The sequence below is a fragment of the Mustela lutreola genome, chromosome 4, assembly GCF_030435805.1.
Source record: "Mustela lutreola isolate mMusLut2 chromosome 4, mMusLut2.pri, whole genome shotgun sequence".
NCBI classification, from domain to species: Eukaryota; Metazoa; Chordata; class Mammalia; order Carnivora; family Mustelidae; genus Mustela; species Mustela lutreola.
In genome coordinates, this window is record NC_081293.1 from 200,134,363 (window position 1) to 200,152,703 (window position 18,341).

At 51.9% G+C, this 18,341-nt stretch overlaps 1 protein-coding gene across 11 annotated transcripts in view; it reads left to right on the top strand.

The window, feature by feature from the left end:
• RBM33 (RNA binding motif protein 33) overlaps positions 1–18,341 on the top strand; it is a 132,467-nt gene that overhangs the window by 96,150 nt on the left and 17,976 nt on the right. For 2 of the 11 annotated variants that reach the window (XM_059172356.1, XM_059172362.1), the window contains 2 exons: positions 1,717–2,355; positions 18,024–18,233. In XM_059172356.1, coding sequence (XP_059028339.1) covers positions 1,717–2,355; positions 18,024–18,233 — 849 coding nt within the window. The remainder of the gene's footprint in view (positions 1–1,716; positions 2,356–18,023; positions 18,234–18,341) is intronic. The other 9 variants (XM_059172366.1, XM_059172360.1, XM_059172357.1 and 6 more) reach the window with 8 other exon arrangements.

The following is an 18,341-nucleotide window of genomic DNA, read 5'->3' on the forward strand; positions in this document are numbered from 1 at the left end:
GTGGTTTAGGGTAGTTTATAAAAAGAAATTTTAGCTAAAAATTTTATCCTGCTCACAGTCCTGATAGCTTGCCCCTTGTATGTATAACCTGATTTGGCTCGCCCCCGTGTGTATAAGATGAAGTCACGGGACCCTTGAATTTTCTGGTAGCGGCGGTGTGAGCTTTAGGCACACCGCGGGCCACTGGGGCTGCTCTCTCCCCGGCTGGTTTGGGGAAGCCCTCCGTGGCACCCAGCAGGTGCTCTGTGGATGAAGTGGGACTCGCAGGCAGCCGTCGTGTAAGCTGGATGTCTTCATGTATTTGCTTGTCATTCTGTGTGTGGGTGCATGCGCTGGGACCAGGAGTGACCCCATTTTACTTTGTGAGACGTCTTGTATTTGTTGGGCTTGGGTAAATGTGGTTGACAGAGCTGTGTACAAGTGTATTCATATGTACTTGAACGTGTATTAATGCTTTCTTGATTGCTTGGGGAGCTTGCTTGGTGAACGTGAATTACTTCTGTGCCCGAACAGCAGGTGCTCCGGACCTGCTGCCTCCCCTGGCAGTCAGCCTCTTCCTGAAAACCGCGGCGCCTGCGCCTTTGAGCTGTTGCCCATGTCCTCCTGTCTGTCCGTCTTCCCTTAACAAGCGTTGTCTTTCTCTAGGTGCCCCCCTGAGCCTTCATCTACCATAGATTTGCTATTTCAGATCTATCCTAGACTTTGAAAGTTGATAACCAAGTTGGTTGGGGTGGCTTCTGAAATGCCAGGCCAGTCCTCATGAGGCCTGACTCTGTCCTGTTGGCCATTTGTGTGGGTTCTGGGAGCACCCATGGACTCCTCAGCTGCCTTTTGGTCTTAATTCCTGATTCTTAAGGTTTATTTCTTCCTGACTGAATTATAGTGAGATCAGATCCTATTAAGTTCTTTTGTAAAGGATCTTTGGATGAGGGCATCTGCGATCTGTTTTTTTTTTTTTTTTTTTTTTTTTTTTTGAGAAAATTACTGTAATTCTTAACAGATGCTTATCCTTTAATAAACTTTCCTCATGGGGTGCTTTTTATGAAAGTTCTTGAACTTTCTCAAAGATTTTTTTTGGGTGGACTTTCAGAATAGTTTGGGGCTGGCATGTAAAAGGCATTCCTTACATACCATTAATATTCCAATACTGCAATTGGCAGCATTTTGATTCTGTGGGGAGTGCATGAGTTCAAGGTCAGAGAGATTGACTTGTGCTGTTCATTATAACCAATTATTCTGTGACAAATGAGTTTGAGATCAGGCTGAAAATTCTGTACGAAAAATCAATAGTTCTAATCAGGCCCTTTCAGGTCATTTACACCCACCTTTTGTTGGTTCGTCAGAGAAGAGCCAGATAAAACCTCTGTGGCAGCGCGGTCTCCCTACTGTTGCCGTTTCCATTCGGAACATATTTTGATATCTTAAATGAATGGTTTAATTGGTTTCAAACTTGTAAATGATGGAAATTTACATTATTTCAATAGTTTCTAATATTCTGATAAGATTTTCCAAATTAGCTTGAGCTGCGTGTGATCGTTTTTCCCTCCCCAGAGGAAGGAGTTATCCTTAAAGTCTGTAAGCAGATTTTGAATGGCTTCTTTCCGATCCCTAGCGGAGCGTTTTTGGAAAGCACGCTTTCTGGGGCTGCTGCGCCGGCCAGGCTTAGCCGGCTTCGCCTCCCGCTCCGCAGTAAAGCAGATGTGTGCTCTCTTGCAGTTCCCTGACGAAGACGAAGAAACGAGGCTGTATCGCTTGAAGATAGAAGAACAGAAGCGCCTCCGAGAAGAGATCCTCAAGCAGAAGGAGCTGCGTCGGCAGCAGCAGGCGGGCGCGAGGAAGAAGGAGCTGCTCGAGAGGCTGGCCCAGCAGCAGCAGCTCCACCTGCCCCCGCCGGCCGCGGCCGAGCAGGAGCAGCCCGCCGCCGCCCCGTCGCCCACCAACGGGAGCCCACTGTTACCCTTCCCAGGTGCACAGGTCAGACAAAATGTGAAAAACAGACTTCTCGTGAAAAACCAGGATGTCACTGTTTCACATGTTCAGCCCAAAACATCCAGTTTTGTGCCATCTGGTGCTAACATGCAGTATGAAGGACAACTGACGAAACCGTTGAAACACTTGAGACAGGCCAGAACCGTACCTCAGAGTCCAGCTCAGCACAGAGTCCTGCAGGTCAAACCTGCGGACGGGGAGGGGCCGCCACCCCCCTCACAGACCGCTCGAGTGGCGTCCCTGCAGGGCCGGCCCCCGGACGCCAAGCCCGGCGCGAAAAGGACTGTCATGCACCGGGCAAACAGCGGCGGCGGAGATGGGCCGCACGTCAGCTCCAAGGTCAGGGTGATTAAGTTGTCAGGCGGGGTAAGTTGACGAGGTAACTGGTGCCTCTTGGAATCTGTGCTTCCCTCAGAGTGTCCTAATTCCCAGAGAAGGGTTTCGAAGAAAGGGAAGTCAGAGCTGCCTCTGCTCCCGCCCCGCGGGCCAGCCGCTCCGTGCTCGCACGCGGTGACGAGAGTCGCCGTTGAGGTTCTCCTTCCGGCCGAGACCCGTGGTCTTTCAGACTCTGTCTTGAGTTTTCCTGAAAGACCAGTGGGACAGTCCCCAAATTAGGTGTTTCTCACTTTTAGCCTATTTTTGTAGATAATTTGGGATAGAACCATCAGGTTTGTTTTAAAAATAAAATTTCCTTTACCACAAAAGCAATCTGTTGCATGCAGCTGTAGGTCCAGGGAGCACCCCGGGGGCAAGCGCGCGTTGCGCGGCTGCTTTTAAGCGGTTGGCGTTTCAGAGGCGGGTCCCGTCTTCTCTTCTCAAGCTAATCTCAGAAGGATGAACTGAATCCGCAGTCAAATGTCCTGTGCAGTCTTAGCACATGCGTGCAGGAGGAGAGCGCGCCTCCTGCCTGCCTTCCTTTCCTTTTGGGCGGTGCCCCTTCTAGATCATTCTCAGTGAGGCACAGCCATCGCGATTCGGATGAGCTCTGCACTCAGAATAGACACAGTTGCTGCAGACAGATCGCGCTGCAGAAGGTTCTCCGTCAGACGGTGCTCTGTCACATCCATCCTCACCGTGCCACGTGCTCTTGACCCGCTCGCGGGAGGGGACTTGTTTGTCCTGTGTCGACGGTGGGGCGCCCTGCGGTCTGTGTCCGGACGGTGCTGCCCCTTGCGTGCCATCTGTGCTGTGCCCTCGGAGTGGGCCAGCGACACCCGAGGGACAGTTCGTCGCTCCTCGTTTAAGGAGTTCAGTTTTACCTTTTATTTCTAGGTCCGTAGACTGAAAGTGCGAGCATTTCACGTGCTGTGAGAAAAATTTTGGTAGAGTGGTATGATCTGGAAATTCATCTTCAACAGACCCTGTGCTGTTTCTTCAGATCGGCTTTTCTCACCGCCGTTCATTGTGATTCAGAGGGTGGATAAGCAGATGGCCTCTATCACGTCAGCTTGTTGAATCATCGTATGATGTTGTTTTCTTCAGGCAAGACCTAAGCAGGAAGCCGTTTCACGGTATCTGTGGTCTTCTGTTTTGACCTTATTTTAGGCAGACTTTGTCAGTGTCTCATTTTTTTGCTTGAGTTAAAAACTTAGGAGGAGGAGACTTGGGGCCACGGGGCGACCGTTGGGAGGAGGCCTTTTCCCGTGACATTCATTGTTGGTGTTGTGTGCAGTGTGGCTCGTGTGAAGTGAGGGTCTCTCGTGGGCTGGGAGGTCCGGGGTCTGCTGTGCTCTGAGAGCAGCTTTCACACTAATGAACACTTCTCCTTTAATTTATCTACTTAAATTTTTGTTTTTTTCTCCAGTGGGGGAAAAGTGTATATTTTGTAAGACTGTATTCCAGAATCCTGTTGTCTAATTATACAGTACCCAGAGGGACAACAGAGGACCTGCTGTGCGAAAATAGCTACGTGACAAAATTTGGAATAACTTTTTATCTCTTTGTAATTGTTAAGTCATCTAACCAACATGTTCTATGTCTTAGGATTTATTCCAGCAAGTCCTGCAGTGGCGTGTTGGCAACCTTCAACTTATTGGGGGATCAGTATCTCTGTGTGTCTGTCTCTGAACCAGAAAAAAATGGTATTTCCCAAGAGGCCTTGGGTCCTTTTGTGTGGGTAGAACTATTCTTAAGAGAACATGTTCGTAACTGTGCAGGTGATGCAAAAAGGAAACCATTTCATTTCGTTAGGTGCTGGGTCAGCTCCCGTTTCTCCTGACTCTTGTCTCCGCCCCTGCGGGCCTCCCTCTTTGCTCCGCAGGCCACGCTGTTATGCCTGGGGCTCAGCCGGCACCCTGGTAAGCTTTGGCAGGCTTAGCACATCACACCTGTGCAGAGCAGTATTTATGCGTTTCAGGTTTATAATTACTTACGGAATAAAAGCATCTCTCCGTCTGTTCGTGTTCCTGTCGTGAGGCCTGGACTTCTCTACATCCCGTTAGTGCAGAGGCGCAGGATATTGTCCTTATAAGGTTTTCTGTAGAGAGGGTCCGTTTATTTCCTTTGCTTTTCACTGACCTAAACTGGCCGCAAATAGATGCAGTTCCATTATCCTTGCCGTCCGTCGTGGCCTCCTCTAGTTCATTGCTTGGTCTCTAGAGAGGACATGGGGCGACGGCAGGGCGTAGTGTCCTGCTAGAAGGTGGCCCGGGGGAGATCTCAGTTCAGCTAGGTGTCCATCGGATGCTTAGCAAAGCAGAAATGTCTCCGAACTCTTATTCTGATGTACAAATTGGAAATGCCTTAAAACTTAATTTGGATTCTCCAGGTGTGCCTGTGAGGCGATTGTGAATCAGTACAGAGTTCTCTTTTGTTCTTTTCCGTATTTCATTATTTATAATCAGATGATCTTGGGGTTTTATTAAATTGGGTTTTTTAAAATGTGAAAGAGCCGAGTCTTAAAACAGTAGTTGTTTTTTAGTCGTTTTATTATTTTATTTATTTTTATTTTTATTTTATTTTTTAAGATTTTATTTATTTATCAGAGAGAGAGGGGGGGAGAGAGCGAGCACAGGCAGACAGAATGGCAGGCAGAGGCAGAGGGAGAAGCAGGCTCCCCGCCGAGCAAGGAGCCCGATGCGGGACTCGATCCCAGGACGCTGGGATCATGACCTGAGCCGAAGGCAGCTGCTTAACCAACTGAGCCACCCAGGCATCCCTTATTATTTTATTTTTAAAGTGATTTTAATTCACCCTAATCTCAAGAGAATTTCTCGTCCTTTTATATTGTTTCTCTCTGTTACGGCTAATGCATCCCGGGTATAGGAAGCGTTTTCAAAAAGAATTTAATAAAAATTCTTTGTGGGTATAAGTTCTCGCAGTCACGGCAACGAGTGGCGTGGTAAAGCCCGAAGAGTGGTTCTTTGCCCTCACCGGGGCTCTCTATTGGCATCTCCTTGGTCACTGGTCCTTGTGAGATGATGCCCTTTCACGAAAGGTAGCGGTGGAGGCGCTCCCTCGCCCAGACAGAGCGCTTCGGTCCCTCCGTCTGCGGTGGCGCGACGCGGTGGGAGCGGAGTGGCTGTCCGTGAGGAGGACCCGCGTCTGGGTGGGCGCGTGTCCCTTCCTTTCTCTGAACCCCAGTGTCTGGGTTGTGAAGTGGCCGCGGGAGTGCGCGAAGGCGCGTCCGGCGTGCGGGAAGGCGCCCCGCGCACGTGTGCTTGCTGCTCGCTTCTCCGACGCGGTCGCGGCTCATGCCGCACAGTGGTGCTGCCGAGCGCGTGCACGGGGCGGCCTGCGTGCCCGCCGGACGGGGGAGGACATTCGTCCTGGAGACCTCGTGTGAGTAGCTCGGGCCCACGCAGCTGCTGGTGGCCGGGGCTAAGGTTCTCGGGATTTGTATTTGTAACGGTGGTTTGCCTGCTGCCTTGTTCCGAGGCGTTCCCTAACTCTTGGTCAGGGTTGATACCCTGCTGTTCCCAGGGAGTTCGTAGCAGCGTTGATTGAGACAAGTTTAGGCCGGGGCTTCTCCCATGCGGGTGTGATGAGCTTCCACTTTTCTGGCCATCCCCAGGTGGTAGCGACCGCCTGGAGAGTGTTGAGGTTTCCGAAGGTGGAGGAAAGTGTCGTGATGGGTGCATAGCAGCAGCGGTGTGGCTACAGGACTGGAGTGTGGCCGGGTCTCCATCATTCCTGTTCTAGAACTTGAACATGGGGGTCCTCTGGCCCGGTGGAGCGAGGGACGGGGTAGCCGGGCTCTGTGCGGCTGGAACTTGCCGTGTGCTCTGAACCAACCTGCGAGCGCTTCTATGTAAGTCAAATGAGGTCACATTTTGTATAGAAAACACTGTGGTGAAAACTAGGGGAATTTGCTGTTTAAAGAGACCTGTGTTGGGAGACTCATCAACATACATGTGGATTTTAGTTTTCCCGCTCAGAGTTTGGGGTCTGGCTTCCCTAGGTAAGATTACCAAAGGAGTGAGTGTGTGTAGAGTGGTGGTTTGTGAAGTGTTGGATATTGTTGAATGTTCCAGAATTTCATACACCTTCCCGAGGGTTACTCTTACATAAGTAGTCTACCTAAAGAGCTGTATTTGATGGGATGGTTCTTTATTATGTCATATGTGGAAAAATTGGCCTGCTCAGGTCTCAGAAAGATACTTAAAGTATTTAATTTTCAGAAACCAAAAGAACAATCTTTTTACATAGTTTTGTTTATAACCAATACGTAATCCAGGAAAACTACTCAAGTAAAAACATGAAAATAGGAAGTGTTCACTCAGGGTGAACGCACTGTCGCCACCCACCCATCCTTGGTGAGCACGCCTCAGGGAGGAGCCTCCTGCATGGAGGACTTGCGCCAGGACGGCGGCTCTGGGTCTGGGCTAGGGCGCGTTGGATCGTGGCTTCAGGGAACCTTCATTCGTGGCCCCTGTGGGCCCCGGTGACCTCTGGAAACTGCGGCGTGCTCCCCCAGGCTGGCTGGGAGGGTCCCAGGCAGGGGCAGGTGCGAGGAGCTGCTCTCGGAGGCCGCCCCAGGGAGGAGCAATGGCTTAGAGCAGCAGTTTCTGGAGCTCTTGAAGAAGACGAATGCAAACTCTGAATTCAGCGGCTTTATTCTAATGGAGGTAATAAAAATTTTAAGAATTTGGCAGCAAATTCAGTAAACAGTCCTTTGTTCTGCCGGCCACACCGAGAAATGGGAGAAGCCAGAATGCCTCAGCAGGAAAGCCAGCTGTCCAGTTGCGATCCTCTTGTATTTTATTTTTAAAAGGCTGTCAAGTGCTGCTTGCAGAAGGTCCCAGCGTATCTGTGCGTGTGCGCTTGCTCGGGGGTCGGATGCATCCGTAGTTCCTGCCCTCCCCCGCTCCCAGGTTCTTCTCAGACTTTGTTTAGGATGTGGTAGAAGAGGGAACACGCACATACCTGATTGCTCTGTGTTTGGTGGAGGACGTTTTATTTTGATGTAATTTCGGTCGAAGAGAAGTTGCAAAAACAGGATAAGGACCTCCTGCCCCCCCCCCCCACTTTGTTTTGCCCGGTTGCATGGCCACTGATCCCTCTGCCCGCCCCACACTCGGCGCAGCTCTGTCACTGCCCGGAAGTCCGTCGCAGCCTCGCCGCATCTCCTCCGCAGCGAGCTCTCCTTGTGCACATGCGCAGGAACGCTCCTCAGAACTCGGGAGATGCAGCATCGACACAGCGCAGCTCGTCCCCGGCATGGCTCTCCCAGTGCAGAGCCACAGTCCCAGCCCGGCTCAAGGGCATGTACTGTATATGGTCCCCATGACTTTGGGGTAGCAGCTTGGCCTTTGTGTGTTTTGCCCTTGACTTTTTTAAAGAGGGGAGGCCGATGATCTTGTCAGATGTCCTTGAATTTGGGTTTGTCTTACTTTTTCCGGTGCTGTTTCAGGTGATGTGCTTTGGGCAGGAGCCCCGTAGAAGGACGTTGTGTCCACGGTGGGTCCTGTCGGGAGGCTCCTGACACGTTTGTCCAGTGTTGGTAACTTGGATCACTTGAGCGAGGAGGTGTTTGCAAGTCTCTGTCCGTAGGGCTGAGGTCCCCCTCTCTGTGATCGGTACGGGATTTATGGGAAGGTGGGAAGGTACTTGGAGACTACAGAAATGTATCATTTCTTGTCAGATTTTCACTGTTTTTAGTCAGCCCCGATATTTTTACGGTGTCAGCACTCACTCTGTGTGCTTACTCTGATCGCTTCGTCTTTGCTCGCGGACTTAGGGCTCATGCATTCCCAGCGGTCTGGGCTTGCCGATTCTCACTTTATCCCATGAACGGTTCCTGTTGTCGGTTTTGAGTTTTGATTGTCCCAGATGGGCCAGTGGGAGCCCCTTCAGGCTGGCTCTGTGTTTGTTGGTGTGTCTCCGTCGCTCTTGAACACAGCCTGAAATCTGGTGCAGGAAGATGATGGGGCTCACGCTGGACTTGGTCTGCTCAGCTCCGGGGTCAGGCCCGCCTCTGCGGGGTGGAGAGCGGGGCGCCGGGCGCGCGCTCTGAGCGCCATCGCTCTGGGCCCTGCCCGCCCACGCCAGCCCGCCACGGTGAGTTCCAGAGGCAGATGAATCAAGAAGAGATGCCGTTGTCCGCTGCGTTTCTTGAAGCAGCCACCGACGTGACTAAAACAGACTCTTTTGCTGTACTGAGTTCACTTTTTGGATTGTTCTTGTGTGGCAGTTCAGAGAGAAGGTAATGTCACTGTTGAAACGTTAAAAACGAGGGTGTTGGTGGACAAGGAGGCAGCCGAGCCACGGCAGGGGCCCGGCGGAGTTGGCAGGTGCAGCGGCCCCGGTTGGAGTTCCGCATTTTGTTCTGTTTGCTGTGCGTGTCCGCAGGGCTTTGGCAGCCGTGGCTGGGAGGCACTGCCACTTCCTCAGTCACTCATGGCCGGGAGCTCCTACCCTGGTGCCGGCGCTCGCGGTCAGGACAGCTGCTGAGAGAGCCCGTCAGGGCGTAGGAGCTGCTCCTGCAGCCTAGGTGCTGTGCGGGCGGCGGCAGCGTCCTGCCTGCAGGTAAAGCAGCCCCTGATGGGTGCTGCCAGGCGCAGGTAGGGAGACCTGATGAAGGGACTTTGGGTGAAGGGGAGGAGCTGCCTGGGGGAAGCCAGGAGGTCCGGGGAAAGGGAAGAGCCTTCCAGGTGGCTGGGGAGGGCACTGATGAAGGTCCTGTGGCAGGAGGGTCATGGCCTGTGTTCTCACTGTAGGAAGGCCAGTTTGACCAGAGTGCAGAAAGCCAAGTCAGTCTGGAGACAGGGGCTTTTATGGGCTGTTTTATGGCCTTGAGCGTGAATCTTGATCATCAGATCCGGGAGAGCCATTGGAAAGTTTCAGCAGAGAGATGAGGGGCTAGTGTTTGAACCTTGTTTTTTAGAAGTATATTTCTAAATTAGACCTTACTTGCTGTTTTTTTTTCCTGAGGCTCTGCCTTTAGTTTAATATACAGAAAATCATAGGCACAACTGAGCGTTGGCTTTAGATATAGAAGTGTTCATCCTGGAGCCATCTGTCACCCTTTGGGGACTCGTGGTTTGAGGAGGAGTTACAGCTGCTATGCGTAGAAGGTAGGAATGGGGTGGGTCACCTTCACTGCCTCCCACTCTCCGGCTGTGGCCCGTTTCCTGCCTCTGGCCCGCTGGCTACCTGCCTGGCGCTTGCCACCTGCCGTGCGTGGCCGCGGGCTCTCGGAGCTGTACCCTGCTCACTGCTCCTGACTGAGGCCGGGCTTGCACTTCTATTCACTTTTTGTGTCCAGGGTTGAGGACAGTTTTAAGAACATGACCGGTGTTTAAAAAAGCATTTGTCGAAATAATTGAGAAAGTATCTTTTCCCTTTAAAAATCTGGACATTGTGGGTGATTTCTTTGGTGAAGTACCGAAGCAGGAATTACAACAGTGTGTTTTCCCTGAGTGCTTCTGGTTGTTAAAGTAGCTGTTGTCGGCATTTGGGTAGCACCAGTTAGCAAAATGGGGGTAAAGAGCGTTAATTGTTGTTATTAATTCTCCTGGTCGTCTTTTCACGCTAACATTTGTGGCTCCTCGCAGACTCCTCCTTCATTCGGCGTACAGAATGGGATTATATCGTACATACGGTTTGGCACTTTTTGGGTTGGGTTGAGTGGTGAGTAGGTGTGAGGACATCTCGTGCGGAGACCCCGGCCAAGGCAGAGCGTGTCCCATGCTGTGGGGGTGACCCTGTGACCTGGGCTGAGCTGCCTTACCGGTGCAGAGGGCACGGACTCGATGGATTTCTGGCAGAAGCTCGGGCGGGGTCAGGCTGTCCGTGGGAGCTGAGCCCACACTCAAGGACCAGGAAGGAGTGAGTTGGGGGGGACTGGGTGGGAAGTGAGGTGTGGGGGGACAGAGCTGCTGTGGTGTGGGGATGGGGGCGGCAGAGGAGTGTAAGCTGCTTTAACCCAGGTAGGGGAGCCAGGAGGGCCGGGGTGAGGGTGAGCCCAGACCCTTGCCTCGCGGGCTCCTTCCCTCTCCGCTAGGGGCACGGCTGGTGGAGGGGTGGAGGTGGGCCTCATTGGTTGCGGGGTCCTTTCCCCGTGCCGGTGGTCACAAGCAGCAAGAGGGCCCGAAGGCAACTAGCGGAAGAGAGGAAGAGACCTGGGCCTGAATTCTGATTAGTCACGTCTTTGAGAATATGTATATTCCAGAAACTTCTTTTGGAGCTGAAGCTATTGTATATAAAGTTTTTAAGAGCTTTGAAGTGCTTTAGTGGACAGAATTAATAGCTTTCAGAGAAAGGACTTTTTGAGCATTCTTAAACACGTGGCTTCTAAATTTGGGCAAAATCAGCAATTGTTCATTAGAGGACAGAAATCGGTTGTAATGACTCAATCTGTCTACATTAATTTTTGGTTTTTTAGGGGTGTGATATCGGGGAGTAACACAAGTGCTTAAATCAGAAATAATTCCTGTATATTTAGGAAACAGGATTTGGTAACTCATTCTCCCCAGCAGAGGAGGAAATCCTTCTCCAGGGGCTTGGGTAACTCCCTCTCCTGACTTCCAGTAACTGCCAAGGATAGGAGTCATGGTACCTCCGCAGGGAAGCCGCTTCTTCCAAGCTGCTCGGCAAGGGGCACGCTGGAAGCTTCTCTCCCTGGCCTGGAGCCCCACCCAAGTGGGGGGCTCAGCTGGAAGAGCCCGAGTCTACAGGAGCCCTGCTGCCTGGAGGGTCCCGGCGTGCCGCCGCCCCACCAAGTTTCAGCCTCAGCTTCCGCTTCCTTTCCAGCGGAGCCCACTGGGGTGAGCCGTGGAAGAGTCGGGGGCAGGAGGTCCTTCCTCCGCCCCCCAGAGGCTCGTTGTATTCCTCCAAAGTCCAGTGAATTTTGTCTTCCAAAGATTTCCCCACACCTGACTCGTCTCAGGAAGGTAGAATCGGGAGCGAGAGTGGGCGGGTGGGGAGCTGGGCCCCACGAGCCGCGCTGTCCGGTCCGGCGTCCGTGCCAGTCAGCGCGCCCGGGCGTGAGCAGGTGCTGTGTGCTCTGGTCTCCTTGACGTCAGGGGTTTTGCTGCACTTCACTCCATGTGGGCCCAGTTTTGAAATTTTGGGGGAAGCACCGAAGACTTACGCCGGGTACGTGTTCTGCACGCTCGCTACACGTGAGGGTGACTGATTGCAGAGAATCAGCAAATGGAAAGGAGCCCCTCCTGTCCTGTCCTAACCGTTTCCCTGGGAGATTGATCTCGGAACCTGGAAAACCTTAGCCTGTTTATTTTACTTTTTCTTCTTTAAAGAGTAGTCTTCAAAGACAAAGTAGAGCCTTACATGTATTTATATTTGGAAACTTCACGTAGCATGCATATCATTTATTGTCCAGGTTCGGAGTGAGCTTTCTGAAGATTACAGGGCGAGGCCCAGCATTGTTGCAGTTAATAGAAACCCGTTCCGTGCGGCCTGCGGGCTGCGGGATCAGCGGCACTGCCGTGACAGTGAAGTGGGCCTTATCGGAAGGGGGATGCATAAGAGGCTGCCCTGGGACCCTAACCACTGTCCTTGTGTGTGTCCTGACAATGTTATCTGTCCTCTCAGTGCGGAGTATCAAATGTCTGTCATGAGTACAGAAATTAATTTAATGTCACCTGAAGACATGCAATTAATCTTTTAGAGGTTTTCATAATACCTTTACAGAAAGAGTTGCCAGTTTGGCGGATTTGGATTTTGGGGTTTAGAAGAAGATAAGGGAAATTAATTTTTCATCAGGGTTAATACAAGCTAGCAGGGCCACAAAAGCTGAGAAAAATGGTTGGGGAATTTGTCAAGTGTTGTCAGTCTAGAATAATGCTGCTTAAGGTCTGATAGGTGTAATCAAGAGTTGAGATTTCTATAGCGAGGGATTAATCAATTTGCTCACCAGCGAATGCAAGTCAGTGATACCACTTCACGGGGTTTAGGAATGAAAATAAGATTTGATCTGTCAAATTGCGAGAAGCCCTGACAGTATCGACGGGCATTTTTATCTGTGCATTTAAACCGTTTGTTATAAATAAATTTGTCCTGCTCATGTTGGTGGCTACAAACCTCATTTTTGGTCATGATTTAGCTGATACAAAGTGTTCCCCCAGGCTAACTTAATTCAGGTGGTGCCCCTTTTATCTAAAAAAGAGAAACTCCTCAGAACAGACAGTTCTACAGTATTCACTAAGAGAGAATCGTTTGTGAAGACAACCAGCAGAATCTTCTGGCTTGGTCTAAGATGGGCTGAACTTTTTCACCTCATCTGTGTTTAGGGGAAATGGCAGACTCTTAAAATCGGTACACACGCTGCTGTGCAAGGAGCGGGAGCGGGAGCGGGAGCCGGCTCACCTCCAGAGATGGGCTTCCACAGCGCTCTTGTTCGCAAGAGGACATCATTTCCCATCCACAGGCGACCGGCGATGCCTTACGTTTCCGTCGGCGGGTTTCTGAAGTTCTAATTTGAGGTCAGCGCTATTTTCAAATGTGCATAGCGAAGTCCTGACGATTTCAGGGTCTGTGTCGGCACCGTGACTGTTTGTAGGAGTTGCCCAGGGCTCCAGGTGCATGGGCGCACTCTCCTTGCCCGCCGTCTGGGTCTGCGTGTGCATGCGGGTGTGTGCAGTACGTGCCCGCCGGGAGCCCGGTCATGAACGCATTGGGGACTCCCCACGTGCTGACTGGAGTAATTCTGGAACGGAAGAATTAGCTTGTCATTGTGCTGATTTGAAAGAGACTAATAGTTCTCGCCGTTGAAACAAGGAAACCTCTCCATTTCTCTTACAAAACGGAATAACTTCTATGTAAGCCCTGAGCACTCAGCTGTGTGGTTTAGAACAACACACGCATGTCGTTATAGTGACCCTTCATGCACTTGCAGGAAAGCTAGTCTTTTTTGTTTCAACTTTTGCTAAAAATGATTCTGTTCAGTCACAGTCCTCCCCTGGGAAGCAGCGTCCGATTGCAGACAACAGGAGGTCCCCACTGGTACCGTGTGACCAAAGGGATCAGGTTTTTCATTTGTACAATGAGGATAATAGTATTTACCTCTAAGGAAAGTGATGTCTGCTCAGAACCCAGTACACTGCTTGTCACATTGCGGACGGTCCAGAAACGTCAGCTCCACCCGCCCTCCTGACGGTGGACGTGTTCATTACACCGAAACTCGCGGTGCTCGGGGTCCTAGGAGTGCCTGCGAAGTTCCTGTTGCAGACTTCATGACGTCATCTACAGCCACAGAAGGTGCAGAGAATGGCCCCGACCGTGAGCCACTCCAGGGCTTCCCGAGCGCCGCCTCCCACTTCCCAGTAAACCACTGATGGGAACGGGTTTTCCTGAAAGCTAGGCAGTCGTGATCCCTGCCTGAAACGCCCCCCTTTCCGCGTGCGTTGTGGCCTCAACAAGTGTCACCCACCTGCTCTGTTCTCTCTTCTGATGGTGCTGCGGGGACTGAGGCCTCCCGTGGGGCTCCCCTTCCGGCCTGCGAATGGGAGCCGAATAGCAGTAGTGACTGCTGCTCTGCAGAAGCACCGAACGCTTCATGGCCGGGGGAGGAGAGAGCAGGCTGGGGGTGGGGGACGGGGACCCACAGAGACCGCGTGGCCCAGGAATTGTGCCGTGGGGCCAGAGTGGTAGGAGATGGGGTGCACATCCAAAGAAACGGTGTCATCATCGGGTCTTTCCAGGTGGTTCCTTAGAAAACCTTTACACCCTGACTAGGACGCTTTCTTGGTGTCACAAGCTTTCATACTCCACTCTGCATTACGAGAGTTAAGTTTTTCTCTTGACAAATGAGGAAAGAAGAAGCTTTTGTGGTACCTGTTTTTCCTAAACTTTGGGAATCAAGCCTACTTTAAAAAATAAACTTTTCTTGGAAGGAAAATGAAAGTTCATAACTTTTTTTAAAAAATTTTTTTGGTAAAGATTTTATTTCTTTATCTGACAGAGTGAGAAATCACGAGTATGCAGAGAGGCAGGCAGAGAGAGAGGAGGAAGCAGGCTCCCTGCCCATCAGAGAGCCCGATGCAGGACTCGATCCCAGGACCCTGAGATCATGACCTGAGCTGAAGTCAGAGGCTTTAACCCACTGAGCCACCCAGGTGCCCCCATAACTTTGTTTTTCAGGGTTTTTATCTGACATTAACGTCTCCTCTTCACAGAGTAAATTACCACCGGTCTCTTGCCTAATATAACAACGAAGAGGATTTTTATTATTTGGAGTGTTTCTTGACTGAAAGTTACGCTCTCAGTTCCATTCCCAGTTCAGAAACCATCAGGTCACCCGTGTTGATTTTATCATCCAAATAGGTGTACATGGTGACATTGTCTGCTTCAAGGAAGGCAAGTTACAGTGTCTTCCCTTGGTGTCATCTCTTCTTTTTAAGTTGAAGTTCGCTGTGTAGATCCCGTGTTTAGTTTTGGCTTACTAAAGAAATAAGCGATGACAGTATTCGTTGTCTTTGTCCATCAGATACATGGATGTCGTTCCAGCGGATTATGCGTAGCCATGTGGCGCATCAGACAGTGCCGCTGCCTTGGAAGGTGGCGCATTCCATGTCACAGTGACGTTGAGGGAACACCTGTGTGCTGACGGGCAGTGGCTGTAACTTCGAGGTCCTGATACTACCGTCTTTTTTCTAGCACATTGAGAACTTCTGTTTTTAAAAGTATGAATCGCTATTTATTGATCCATTCACTAGACCATCTTAGTATCTTGGATACATACAAGAAATTTTGGTTTGGTGAGCAACACAATGATGGGGTCTAGACTCCGGTTTCTGTAGGTGCTTGCAGGATAGTGGATGCTCCGGAACCTGCAGACTTCCCCTCGCCGGGTAGGCTCCCAGGCAGCTGACTTAGCCCCCTCGAGTCCTTAGGATTTCCGGTGTCCAGGCCAGCCTTGCGTTCCTGGGGCCTGCTGCGTGGGCGTGGGGCGCGGTCCCTTTTCTGTGCGGTTGAGTCACGCTGCTGCTGTTTTGGGGGGTCTTCACTTACGTTGGTGGGGGTGCTTTGGCGGCTTTATCGCTTATGTGTGGGTCATGCCAGCTTCACGGGGTCTGGGAAGGTTCCTCCTCCTCTCTTCTCTGAAGGAGGCTTCTAAGATTGGCTCTCTTCTTCCTGACACAGTGGTTTTTCTTTGCAGGAGGTTTTCCATTACCAATTCAGTATCTTCTCATATTTTCCGATTTTCTCTTTACTCTTGAATTGATTTGATGTCTTACATTTCTCTCGGAGCCTGTCCGTTTCACCTCAGCGGCCTGACTTGTTGGTATAAAGTTGTTCGTGGCATCGTTTTCATTGCGGAGGGGCCTGTAGTGATGCTGCTCTCTGGTTTCTGATTTTGGCCATTTGTACCCTCTCTTCCTTTTTCTTGATCAGTTTAGTTACAGGTCATCGGGTTTTTTTTGATCTCAGAAATGGAACTTCTGGTTTCATTGATTTTTATTTATTTATTTATTTATTTATTTTGGTCTGTTATTTTTCTGTTTCCTGTGTCTTGCTTTTTGCTGCGATCTTATCATTTCCTTCCTCGTCTCTTGAGTTTGATTTCCTTTTTTCCTCTAGCCTCTTGAGATAAAAACTCATGTTACTGATTTCAGATTTTTCTTTTTTGACGTAACTCCTAACTTGCATCCCCTCAGTTTCGATGTTGTATTTTTATTCAGTTCAGAGTATATTTTGGTGAGTTTTTTATTCTTCATTTCTTAGTCTGGCTTCCCAGGGGTTGACCCTGTTGCTACGAAGCTTGTTGGTCGGCCAGTCATTCAGGAAGACATTGTGCAGTGGTGTGTGAGTGGGGGCGCCGGCTCGTAGAGCCCACCGCAGCTCCTCCTTCCCACCTGCCCCCTACCTGCGTGAGCCCCCCTGGCTCCCTGGCGCTCTCAGCACTCCCCTAGGCCTTCAGGAGTTCCTTGATGTCCAGGATTTCCCAATGGGTCTGCTATTGTTCCAGAAAGGTCCCCGGCTGACCGCCTGGTGGGCAGTCCCCACCCCACCACTCCCTGTGGCTGCCCTGCTGGCCAGGTCTGAGGAGTAGGTACGAGTCCGCGACTCCTTTCACTTTCGACTCCCAGAGACCTGCAATGCTTGTTCTGGGTGGCTTTGTCACGTAGGTACTTCCTGTTGGGGGGCGAGGGGTGGTTGGAGAGATTTGCCCTCCTTTTCATGCTGCCCTGGCCAGAAGCCCTGCCACAGGTGACACTTTTAATCCCGTTTCTCTCAGGTCCCAATTACTTCGGGCAGTTTTTTTTTTTTTTTTTTCCCCTCACAAATCTTCCCTACACCTGTCTTACTGCAGCCCCTGTGCCTTCACTGTTCCACTAAGCTGTCTCTAACAGGTCAGTGTAGAGGGGCGAGAGGCACCGAGTACAGGGGCCACTGCTGAGCTCGTTCCCGCAGCCCGTGTGGAAACCCTGGAGCCTGGGCAGGCAGGGGCTGGGCTCGCAGCGCCGCGGAGGAGGACTGGGGCCTCCCGGCTCCTCCGGCCTCGGGCTCTGCTCAGGCCGCGTGGTTTAGCAGGGCGAGGGCGAGCGCGCTCCTCTGTCCGCACTTTCTTTCTTGGCTCCGGCTGCTCTCCTTCACACGGAAGGCCGCGCACAGACGCCGTCCAGAGAGGTGTTCTGTGCTGCCGGGCGGGGTCGTAAGCATAAATAGTGCAGCTGGAGTGTGCTCAGGGGCAGCAGTCCCAGCGAGACCACGTCGAAGGTTTGTGAATCGGCGGCGTCCCAGCCACCAAGCCCTGGAGGTCCCGGGAGGCCTAGAACGGGAGACCGCTGTAGAACAAGGACGGGCGTGAGCTCTCCTGGCAGGAGCAAAGGATGGGTTCAGGCAGGTGGCTCTCTGTTAGGGGCACGTGGAGGACCTGCGGAGATGAGACAGGGCCTGTGGCCCGCTATTGAGTGCTGATGGAGAACTTCCTGTTTCTGGCAGGTTGGCTCTTCTGCAGGCCCCGGTTTGGGAGCTCTAAGGGACCCCATTTGGGGCCTGTCCTTCTCTTTAGGAAGTACAGGAAACAAGGGGTTGTCAGTGAAACTCAAAAGGTTCTGATCCTTGTGAAGCTTGTAATAGGCCCTGCAAGTCCCACCTGAAATCACAGACTTGGGGACGGAGGCACGTGCGTCTCAGTGGGGGGCAGGGTGCGGAGAGGGCCAGGGCTCCACGCCGTGTCCCCGGGGCCCCTCTGGCCATAGCCAGTCAGTCTCATCCCGAGGACTGTCCCATTTGCATCGCAAGGTGGATTAAAAGTTTGAAACCACCGCCCCACAGACTGTCAGATTCCAGCCAGATGCTCTTGGAAGTGGCAAATGCAGGTTGAGTAGGAAGTATTTCTAAGTTGAGCAGTATTTCACTTGGCGGAACAGCCCGTACCGGAATCTGCAGACCTCTTGAGTAGATACAGTAATTAAAGATCTCCATGGTTTAAGTTGCTCCAGTGCGATGAAAACCCACGCACATCAGATGAGAAATTTCCTTAGTGGCCCTAGCGAAAGGACAGGTGGTTTTTCACTTGTTTGAAACGGTTTGCTCTCAGGTGAGGGCGAACCGCGGTGGGCCCTGAGGCTGGGGAAGGCCGCCCGCCCGGCTGCGCGGGTACTGACCAGCACGCTGCCTTGTTTCAGCAGGGAGGAGAGAGCGACGGCTTTTTTCACCCTGAGGGCCAGCCCCAGCGGCTCCCACAGCCCCCAGAAGTGAGACAGCAGCCCGCCCGCAAGGTGACGCTGACCAAGGGGGCCCTTCAGCAGCCCCAGCACCCGCCAGTGGGGTCCCACGTGCACTCGGCCGGCCCTCCGGGCATCAAGAGCATCCCGGGAGTTCATCCGGCCAAGAAGGTACTGCCTGTTAGCTGGGCCGAGTGCTGCCGACGCGGGGCTGGGGCTGTCCTCCTGCTCCTGGTGGTCGCGGTCGGCGTGCGGACAGTTCTCCGATAGCAGGGCCGC